Source organism: Eucyclogobius newberryi, unplaced genomic scaffold (assembly GCF_026437365.1).
Source record: "Eucyclogobius newberryi isolate DKJ021-1_F unplaced genomic scaffold, fEucNew1.0.hap1 SCAF_579, whole genome shotgun sequence".
Classification (NCBI taxonomy): Eukaryota; Metazoa; Chordata; class Actinopteri; order Gobiiformes; family Gobiidae; genus Eucyclogobius; species Eucyclogobius newberryi.
Genome location: NW_027316255.1, coordinates 1 through 11,839, shown reverse-complemented (window position 1 = coordinate 11,839; position 11,839 = coordinate 1). Strand labels below are relative to the sequence as shown.

Here is an 11,839-nt window from a genome sequence, read left to right as displayed (position 1 = left end):
GACAATGTCCTGATGGTTCATGGATGAAAATCAGCACCTGCCGAGCTCCATTCAAAAGATCTAATATTCCCATTGCCATGTGTCACCCACTGATTGACTAAACCAACCAGAAAAGTATGTCACTCTTGGTAGATTAATACATTACTTTAATGTACCATTGCCATGCTATATCCTTCATTCCAGGAAGTAATGCAAATACCTGAATACCCATGACTTTAGAACATCAGAGTACATCCAAAAATAGATTTTACGAGAGCTAAAATTAGAACTGACTGATCTACAAAAAGCGTTTGGTCATGAGCGTGGGACTGTCCAGGAATGTAAACTTTAAGGTCACTTCCTCAAAGTGACGCAACTAAAAAGTACAATTCCTGTAGCGTTCACGGACGGTACGGCAGATAAGGAATCATAAATAACTTGTGCAGTGTAGAGCTTATTCATGCATTTCAGGGTCCTGTTTGTAGGTGACATGTTGAAACAAGTTATGATGTTTAGTTTTGAAATGTTAATTGCTAGTTTAACATTGATGCTACATTTTCCTCACGCTGCAATATAGTAATAAAATGGGCTAGTCTTGTACAGATTCGATAACTTTACATTGCATTCTGTAACATTTCTGGTCCATCACCTGCTCGTCACCATGGAGATGTTATTTTGTTTTCTCTATACGTGGAATTAAACAGCTTTATCTCACTACAGGTGTTTTTCCTGCTCAAAAAACACATTTCTTACTCCTTTCTTTGCAGTTCTGACCCGTAACTTGTCTCCAGGGGGAAGTTTAAAGCCTTACTGTGGAACATTCTAGGCCAGGGATGGGCAATTCTTTTCCTCCGAGGGCCATATTCGAATCCAGGCAAGTAGCGGAGGGCCGGCCCGCCATCATTGGTGTGAAAAAAACAATCCCAAAAAGGAAATATCAAATAAAATATCACTTTTCTGTCAAATATAGGCTATTGAATCTATTATTTAATTCATTACACGTCATATTTATTAAGGATACAAGTGCAGACAGATGCCTGAGGGCAAAAAAAAAAAAAAAAAAAAGCTTGGCGGGCCGGATTAAAAGGCCCTGCCCACCCCTGTTTTAGGCAATCAGCAACAACAACCAGCCCGACCTGGAAAAGCTAGCGAACGATTAACTTTTACATCCGTGGAAACTTTAAAAATGCATTACAATGAAACATATTTCCTTTTGTTCTCCATTCTGTGATTGGGAAGCTCAAGTTCCAGTTTATTTGTGAAGCTGCAACAACAAGAAGCAGGAAGTTTCCTAAAATAATATTCTCAACGATTTATTGTATATGATAAAAACATGTTGCAACTTCGCCTCAAAGTCCCCGTAGGTAACACTGCTGTTGTCTGCATTCTTACTCAGTCTTAACTCGTTTGGCTGATAAGGAAACTATGCCTGGTTAAAGATTCAAACAACAACAATGGCATTTTGGGCGGCAATGTTTTTCCCGTCACTTTCTAACCACAAATAACCAGAGTCAACACTATTGCTAATTCGTTTAGTCATATTCTTTTGTGATTTTGCTGCTTTTGTGAGCGATGACCTCCTTTGAGATCGCAGCACTTTCCCCCGTGATAATAAATGAAACGTTATACAGAGACACCTCGTCGCGGGTCATTGTGCTGCCGGACGTTTTCTCACGCCGCTGCAGTTGAGACGGTGTTTACTTCCTGTTGCCATGATTGTTTTTGGCTGTTTTTTTCCATCGCTTTGACAGTAAAATCTAGCACAAAATCCCAAATCTTCCCGCTCGTGGATCAAACGCTCTATTCAGGCCTCTCAGGTCAACACGACAAAGCGCTTTATGCAGGACCCAAAACACAATGAGGCGAGTATTTCAACGCAGATCACGGTTGTAACGCGTTCTTTGCATGAACTAAAGTCTCTCCATGTGAAAAATGCACGCTCTGATTCATGAAAATTCACCAAAAACCTACAACACACAACTCAACACACAACATACAACACAGGAATGTATAGTCAGAGTCATACTATAGAAGTAGGAGTAGATTGTGCTTGTTTTTATCATTATTAAAAGGAATTCTTGAGCCTGTAGCATCAGACAAACCTGCCAACATCCGCGAAACACAAACTATATGAAACATGAACTACAGAGATGAAACATGAACTACAACATGGAATCAAATGCACAATGTTGCCTTGTAGCCTTTTCCATGCACCACCAGCTCACATTATCCGGTTACATTCTTGACATGCCCAACTATTTGAAACAGAAGCGCTGAGCGTGACAAATCCTCTTATCGTTCTGGTTTTGTGTCCTTAAATCGCCTGACAAAACTAACACGATCTGTTTCTGAACCCTTTGTAGGACGAACAAATGGCAGATTTACTCTAATTATACAGTATATGTAAAGGAGTAGCAACGCGGGCAATTGACAAATACTTATTTAATCAAAGTAAAGACTAAAACAAGTTTAGTCGAGGTGAAATTTCTATTAAAAAAAGCCTTTTAAATGTTTTTTAATTCTAGACATATATTAGTCTTCCACAAATAGTTGATTTTTACAGAAAATAAGAGTATTTGTTTTGTGTGTTTTATATGCCCCAGGTTTAAAGTATCAATTATTCTCTGCACTGGACAATCCAGGATAGTGTTGTTGTTTCTTCAGGCAAGACACTTGACCCTCCCAATGCTCAAGCCATGATTATAAAGATTACTTATTTTTATTGTATTATTACTATCATGATTATTATGTATTTTTTTATTTTTTTATTAATCTATCTAAGAACATGCAATGACCTCATCCTCCAGCACTGTGTGGAGGATGAGGTCATTGCATCGCGTTAGTGGCTAAATGACTTGACCTTTAGCTTCATTCGTGACGTTGTGTTGTAACGTTCTTTTGTCACTTAAGGCCGGACTTTCTTCAAAGCTGCACACGCCCAATTCATATAAAGTTTACAGAAAAGCCAAAGGACAAGCCTGTTATTTCACCATTCTCATTTAATCCGGGCTGAACATGAGCGATACCGTCCAGCAAGACAATAAAAAGCAGAGAGGCTTCGCCCAATAAACTAATACCGTATTGTCTGGACTATAAGTTGCACCTTTTTTTAACAGTTTTACATAGTACATAGGCCAGGGTGCGAGTTATAATCCTGAAAATACGGTACAACTATGACTAAAACTAAAAGTATAGTGGTATTATGGTGGAACCTTTGTAGTATTTCATAAGGTTTCGTAATATTTCCATGGCTTTAGCACTTGCACGAGTAAACCAGGCCTAAGTCGGGACTAAACCTCAATAAAAGTCTAAAATGGGTCTAAACTAAACTCATGGAAAGTCTTTTACTGTGTGTTCACGTTGTTTTAGTCCAGTCAATTGCTTTTGTGACGTTAACCAACATTTCTTTCTGTGCTTATCTAAAAAAAACATTCACGAAACAATAAAACGACAACAAAGAAGTATATTGTGTGCATATGTTACGTCAGAATATGATCCGAGTTTGGAGCACGTTTAAACGCGTGCTTTCCCAGCTCGTGTGTCTTTAAAACCGGCCCGGCTGGTATTGCCTCATCCAAATGTGATCCAAAAATATAGTTTCGGTCGAGTTTCACTGCTTCGCTCGTTCCCACAAACTGTTTATTATCGAGTTCTGCCGGCGCGAAAAGCAAAAGTTACTTGAATACTTTCCACAAAACGGTGTTAATCTTGAGCTTTCATTCAAATACAGATGTTTTTATTACTTTGAAAAACATACATTTATTAGCACGGACGCCTCTTTACAGATCTGATTAGTAACTAGACACAAGGATTTTGTAACAGTGGGATGTACAAATGTTTCACTTTGTTGAGAGGCAGAAATAAGATAAGAATGATTTAAATTTTGTGTCAATTTAAGTCAAATTAAAGAAGAAACGATAAAAAGAGCTCCTTTGATCAAACTAGAGTTAAACTGTATCAACTGACTGGTTTTTGACATTTTACTTCATTGAATATTGGGTTATTTTTTGCAACTTAAAGCCAGAAAAGTGACAAATCAATCCATTTAATTTGGTTAATTTTCACACATTATAATAAAAAAAATGTTGAATTCCAATGACAATTCAAGACAAAAGACACAAGATTTTTAAAAAGAATCACAATCATCATTATTATTATTATTAACATATCAAAAGACGGCCAACAAATGAGGGAACATCAGTGGAGTGAGCAAATGCCCCTGAACAAAAAGATTCTCGGTTCAAATCGAAGTCTGGGCAAAAACACGACCGTAAGCAAGTCACAATGTGTAACTTCATATTTATTGCACTTCATAAGCGTTCGCCGAAGCACAACACACAGTTTGACCTTCCGGTTTGGAATAGAAAAATACATGTAGAAGATTCAAAAGAGGAAAGATTATTGACCGGCCTAAACCAATTTGACATATATAAATAAATATTGATGACGTGTCTATCCAGGGAGGCACAAGTTCACATAAATACCAGTGCGTGTTGATAAAAAAGTACAATTATTGGAGGCACGTAGGGTTTTAAAAGGCAAAAACAGCATTATTCATGAAGGAGGGTTCAGACAAATAGTTTGACTGAAAACTGCAGTAAAATGTATATATATAATGCAGTGGCTGGAGCTAAACTGGTTTCAATACCAATTTCACCCATCAAAACATCACATTTCCAACTAACGCAATATTTTGGTTTTAAATAATCTCACTATTTTCATTGTCAACCACAGTTTTGGTAAAAACAAAAAACAAAAAAAACTTGGATATAAATGTACCTCTTTTTCCTTTAAAGTTTTGAGGGACTCCAGTTTCAGTTTACTGTGTATTTCAAAGTCATTTATGAGTGCAATGTGCAATCTGTGTTATATTTTAGATGATAATTAGCGTGTAAAACTGCCTTCTGAGCTTTAAATTGAGATTTCAGATGCTCTGGTGACACTAAATATCCTCTTTAACATGTTACTGGTGATAAATGACATAAATATCATGAAAGAAACACATTCATTTGTCAGTTAGGTGATGGAGTTGCAGCCAGTGGTAGAAGAAGTACTCCGTTTGTTTGTAAAAGTAAAGATACAGGAGCAAAACCACATGTACTTGAGTAAAAGTGTTGAAGTACATGTTTAAATGTTACTTATAGAAAAAAGTAAAAGTATCCGGAGACATTTGAGTGAATTTGTCAATATTTCAAGACTTTTTATACGTGCACTTTTGTTTGCTCACATCACGTAGATATAATTTTACCATGAATCTGCTCAAAATTACCTCTCAAACCAAATACTTTTAGTACTTTTTACTATTGAGTGATCTATAAAAATGTATTAAAAAAGTGTAAAAATGTGCAGATACTGAGAAATTATACTTGCATACAGTACTTTTACCTTTGTACTCTGTTACTTTCCACCACTGATTGTAGCAATGGGCATCTATGAATATCTATAGACCAATATTCTCTCATATTTCGTTTTAAATTGTTAATTACCACGGCAACAAAGCTAATCTATCGCCGCTCTGAGACCTACGGATGCTAAAAACGCGAGGCTAACAGAGACATCAGGCTTTACAGACAAAGAGTGGGATAAATGGCAGCGGGCAGTGTGTGGACGTGTGCGTGCTTTCCCCAGGGTCCATTATTTTCCCATCATGCATCTTGCTTGGAGCGCTCGGGACTCCTCAGCCTCTGCCTCTCTCTGTGCCGCTGGATCGCCCTCCAAACGCGGCAGAGGACTCCGCCCCTGCGAAGCGAAAAACACGTCAAACTCCACGACAAACGGGGAAAGTAGACGCGACGCGATCGACAGCAAAGCGACGACTCAGCAGACTTTACTTTACTACGACTCGCAATATTTCTCCTGACGTCACTGGGTGTGTGGGAAATCATTCGGTGAACATTTAAACCGCGATTGCAAAGTGTAAATATTCAATTCGGGCGCGATAAAATACACCAAACATTTTAGCTAATCAGAGCATATGTTAAGTGCATCAGTAAAGCTATAATATATTTTGCTAAATGAGAAAATAATCAGTTTGCTAAAGGTTATTCATACTATTCACCACTTTAAAACAAATGGACGGTATGGTAGTACTCGAAATGGTGCTGATAAACAGGAAGCTGAAATACATGAATCCTATACTACGCTATGTATATTCTGCGTATTTACAATGCAGTGTTGTGCGGTCAGGCCAATCAAGGCAATCAAGGCAATCAGTCACAACTATATATACTATAAATTGTTTTAAAATATATCAAAATAAGCCCGAAGCTTGGTTGAAGTGTTTTTAGTGGCCTCCACAGGTCGTTGAGAAGTACTGCGGGAAGCTTGGGGCTTCTTCTCCCGCAGCTGCTCAGTCTGTGTCCGTGTTCAGAGGCCTTTACACGCTCCGCTCTCCAACATTAGGTTTTAGAGCCAGAGCGGACAGCAGCTTCTTTTAGAGCTCTGCACATGCTCTGAGGACCATACGGCCTCAAACCCATAGTAGATCTGAGCTCACAACACGCTGAATAAACCTGTGTGAGAATCAATTATGTTTGCAGGTTTTGCAACAGCGCTGCTGTTGCTGAGGGAAGCAACAGCAGCGCCAAGTTTCAACGAACAGACTATAAAACAATTTTTAGAGACAAGTCTGTGTTTGTGGTCAAGGCTCTGTTCACGTTTATACTGATTAGACTTAAGTTAGAAATACAGGAGGTCATTTAACAACATAGAGCGCTTACGTGTGTGAGGAATTGGACGAGGAAATCAGCTTTTTAGATCCAATCAGCAGGAAATCGTATTAGATATTTATTTATTTCATTATTTTTTAAAGGTCCCATAACATGCAAAATCGACTTTTCAGAGCTTTTAACCTTCTTACATTGCTATTTGTGCTTCATATATGTACCCAGAGTGTTTTTTTTTTGATTACCGCAGTTTTTAGCTATATTACAGACTATTTCCTTTCCTCGAATCTCCAAACTGACGGGCGGTGGGGCAAGAACGCGTCATAACCACAGGCACTCGTCATCATCTGCGCACGCTGTAGAATAAATACCAGATTTATTTAGTCTCAAAGTAGTGTTGATCTGAAGTTCTATCGTTTCTCACTCACTTGCACCGCGGAGCTAACAGCTGTGGGGCACACACTACGTCACAGGTGGGCGGGGCACACACGCTCTGAGACTACGTCACGGGTTGGGCGGGGGAGCCAGATCGCTCTTCGCAAGGGTGGGGGCGAATATCAAACCAAGCCGTTTGCATTTCCGGGTTGGTGAGGGGGTCCAAGGTCTGGGTGATATTTCTTAACTATTATGTTAAGGGTGTTGCACAACCCTTATTATTATTATCAATTATACACTTAGGATAGACTACGAAACGTGAAAAAAAGCATGTTATGGCACCTTTAACATTCGTGTTATCCACTAAATATTGAACACCCCATATCTGCTTGCACGCCCATAAAAGTCACCGCACGCCACTGTTACAATCACACGAAGCAGATGTCATTTTTGGCAAGGACCAATGCAGAAAGATCAAAATGCAAACATTTAAAATATGCGATTAGGCAGCGTGTACACAGTGGCAGGAAAGTCCCACGCTTTCCATGAGAGCCATACGAAACTTTTACTGTGTCTTTGTGTTTGACCCGCTCGTGGCACAACTCAAACAGAGCTGTGCAATCAGGCTCGATTCTTTCATTTGACGTTGCTTGTACTTGCGTTTCTGATCGTCGTGCAGCCGTTCAGTTGTTGTTACCGTCGTACAATCTGTGCGTTTCTTGTTTGACGATGTGAAGTTGTGACATTTGTTCTGTTGCTGTCAAACAAAACATGATTGATCGACCGAGTTTACCTTAGATTGAGGCACCGGAGGTCGTCTCTGGTGATGTCATTGAGTATGTCAGCCAGCGTGTACTCTTCAAGCACGAACTGTGGAAAAAAATACATTATTGAGCCGTTGACAGGTATGAGAAATATTTATGAGCGCATGTTTCCTCAGGCTAGTCTCGCGAAAGTCATTAGTCTCACATTTCCATTCACAAATCAGTGCTGTGTGTTTTGGCATCAGTTAATATTCAAATTTGGCTGTTGATTTCACATGACAGGGGTGTAGGCCCGAGTCTAACTGCGATGGAAAAAACATTATGTAACTTTACAATGCGGTTGTGGTTAAGTTCACACGCAGACAACAAACAGTTCCATATTTTCGTCTTTTTAACACTTATTATTCTCTTACTCGCAGGAAGGACAGCGACGCCACACAGGGGTCATTCAGGAAAGATTTGCTACGAGCGAAGGACTGCGACAGTGTCACGTTATCAGGATGGGGTCAGAGAGAAAACACATACGTGAGAATGTAATAGTGGCGTGAAGCGGCGTGAAGCGGCGTGAAGCGGCGTGAAGCGGCGTGAAGCGGCGTGAAGCGGCGTGAAGCGGCGTGAAGCGGCAATGGGGGCAGGATTATAACTGATTTGATTTCTTCCTGCTCCCTTTCAAACAAATGGAAACTCAACTGTATTGTCAAAATATTTTCTATTGCTGTTGCATTATATTTATGTATTTATTCATTTACAATGTTTGACAATAAACATTATCAAACAAATAAAATTGACCGATGAAATCCAAAATTGCCGTATGTCACAACTATATTTAACTTTAACTGAAATATATCCAAATAAGCCCGTTTCCCCCTCACTTCTGCTGCTGAAGTTTGGCTGAAGTCACGGCGTCTTTTAGTGACCTCTACAGGCCGCTGGGCAGTACTGCGCGGGAAGCATGATTCTTCTTCTCCCACAGCGGCTCAGTCTGTGGCCGTGTTCAGAGGTCCGTTCATGCTCCGCCCTCCGACATGAGCTTTTAGAACCAGCGCGGACATTAATACTAAATAAACCTGTGAGTGAGAATCTTGGTTTTGTTTTCTGGTTTAGCCCTAACTGAGCATGTGCAGAGGAGAAGCGAAGCAACAGCAGCGCCAAGTTTCAACAAGCAGACTTTTAGAGACTTTTTTTTTCTAGCTAAGGCCTTAGTTATTTTACTACTTGGTTTACGGATCCGCCGCACTTAGATTATTGATTTCTACAATATAAATAAAATTAATTATTATCTTTTTTTTTTTTAATAAAGTACCGCCGACAACGTAAAATAGCATTAAATTAAATGTAAAAAGCGGTATTAAGTCACGGTATTAAGTCAAAAGATAAGAGTGCGTGAAGCAATTTCTCGCCAAACTCCTGTCTAAAACACGCTAAATCTACTGTTACTATGGATCTTATATTATTGACTGTTACACGTGCGTTTTTGGCAAACCCGGGAAGAAAACATCTTTTGAAATTGAAATTATATTTATATTTCGCCCGCCTGTGCAATATATTTTATTAAAAAATCCGTAAACCAAGTAATAAAATAACTGCGGCCTAAGGCTCTGTTCATGTTGGAAATACAAACAGAAGTAAGTTACGTAAAGAAGTGATCGGTGAAGTGAGACTATTCCATCCATCCATCAGTTTAAACAGGTAAGTCAGTTTAGCTCAGTAGGCCAGACGATCGCCCTTCACGCAGGAGACCAGTCAAAGAATTTTGCACGTACGTATTTTTACTGGAACAAAAGGCTGCCTTTTCATGACACAAACTATTGTAATGTCTGTGTATTAACTCCTGCTTATAAAGGCCTCAGGAGCGGTGCAAACTGCAGTAAGGAGCCTGTTAATGTCATCGTAGCGGTGACGATAAACTAAATGCTTTGCACAAACTCCGCGCTGGTCTTTCAACAGTTTTCAGAGCTGTCACAAGGCAGTCGAGCCCGGCGCTGTCCGGCTGCTCTCATTGGCCGTTGTAAAGCTGCTTGAAATGAAACTAAATCACCGCGTTGAGGTTTTAGAGCCACGAACCGATGAGTAGCGATAACAGAATTGCCACGGAACTCACAGAGAGGCAAATCTGTCTTGAAATCGGGATATAAATGCATTTTAATTAATGTTTCAAATACCATAAATCTTCACCATTTAAAAAAACGGTCTAAACATAACAAGAGCTGCTGTTGACACATATTCTGACTGTCGTAATGCCACGGCATGCGGTTCACAAGATGCATGAGCTAATGCTGAATAACTGAATCACTCAAACCTTGTCTATAGTGTTGGGATCCGCACCCTGCTCTTTCAGCCAATCGGTGAGCTCCTTGTCAGGTTCGAAATCTGCTGGAATGTGGAAGATGGAGGGCAATGTGATGTCTGGAACAGAGAGATGTGAATGTTACAAAGCTGGATCAACAAGGAAGAAGAAGAGTGAATTTTAGAGTTTAAAATACATTGACTGTGATCTTTTGCTGAGTGGAGCTTAGAGGAACAATGAAGAACGATTAATGGGCTAATTGTAACTAATCAACTATGAAAAATGATCGTAACAAAACGAAAACATCTTTTCATAACACACACACACAACGAATGTGTGTGTGTGTGTCCGTGTGAGTGTTTTGTGTGTGTGTGTGTGTGTGTGTGCGTACTTGTGTGTGCTGGTGCGTGTGTGCGTGTGTGTGTGTGTTTTGTGTGTACCTGGGGGTCTGTGCCGCACCCGGACCAGCTCCATGTCGTGGGCCCTCTGCTGCAGTGTGGCCTTCAGGACCTGCTGGTACTCTCGCTCCCTCTGGAGAAGCTCCTCCAGCAGCCTGCAACACCACAGCGTCATGGGGTCAGGTGTGGAGTGTTTTTAAGTGATCGGACGACTCATTGAACTAAAATGCAATTCAAATTAATATATTCAGAATTTTGCCCAAAAATAAAATAAAAAAAATTGTCACAGAATAGCACATTTTTAGATTTATGATTTCACTTCCTGTTTGTAATTGATGACATCACACCACACTAGGAAATTACCCAGCAAACACACACACACACACACACACACACATGCATTAATATTACTAGAGGCAAAAACATCTGCATAAACTTTACTAGTGTAGACTTTTCTTGGTGTAAAACTATCATTCATACTGTATGTACAACAGGTATAAATACACCAAATAAAGGCAATATTAGAAAATCGTAAAAAAAAGTTCAAATTGTAAAGAATTTCATCACAGCGCGTCAGGTTTAACATTGACTTGAACTTTCAGCGACACGCCCCACAGTCGACATTCAGCAAAGATTAACAAAACAAAACCCAACAGCCTTTCGATGAGACTTTCGATACTAAAACCTGACCATCCAAAAACAATACGTATTATTGAGAACTGCAGGGAAATTCAGCTTTTTCTCAATTGAACAAATTCAGTTTTAATATTTCACTTTAATAAAGGCAAATTAAAAAAATAATTAAATATTAGACAAAATAGGAATGAATAAAACAGCTGTATGTTTGATCACAGCTTATTTTTGGACTTAATAGACAAATAAAAGTGTATTTATTTTAGGCATTGTGTGATTTTGTGATTTTGATTTTGGAATTGGTAATTGATAGGAAATAAAATACATACATAAATAATAAGTAAAAAAGATAAGAACGATTAATAATTTAAACAATGGTGTAGTAATATTAGGAGTATTTTTGCATATTTTAAGCTTACAGTACGAGCAAAATATCTAATTAATATTTTTTCTGACAAACACTGCTATTGTGATTAGATTTGTAACTATACTGCAGGGTTTTAGCAGGTTTTATGTACACATTAGTCTGAATATTTTGTTGTTTGCACAGGAAATGCTCTCACTCTTCAGTGTGAAGTATTCAACTAAATCCAATTGTTTATTTGATCATCTCAAACATTCAGTGGATACGTTCTCAGTTGTTGAAAGAGTACAATACATGAAATACTTTCAGACATGAGAGTGACAGATGGTGTGATAGATATTGCCTGTTGTTTGCGGTGGTTATTAGTCACTGAT

The 11,839-nt window shown here is 39.1% G+C and overlaps 1 protein-coding gene across 1 annotated transcript; it reads right to left on the bottom strand.

The window, feature by feature from the left end:
• Positions 1-4,261: 4,261 nt before the first annotated feature.
• On the bottom strand, positions 4,262-10,623 carry LOC140346074 (mitogen-activated protein kinase kinase kinase 15-like; the record flags this gene model as incomplete). The annotated part of the gene is made up of 4 exons (XM_072432323.1): positions 4,262-5,718; positions 7,813-7,889; positions 10,083-10,189; positions 10,511-10,623. Coding segments are annotated over 4 exons (391 nt in total), but the record flags the coding sequence as incomplete, so codon positions are not given.
• Between the last annotated feature and the right edge of the window lie 1,216 nt (positions 10,624-11,839).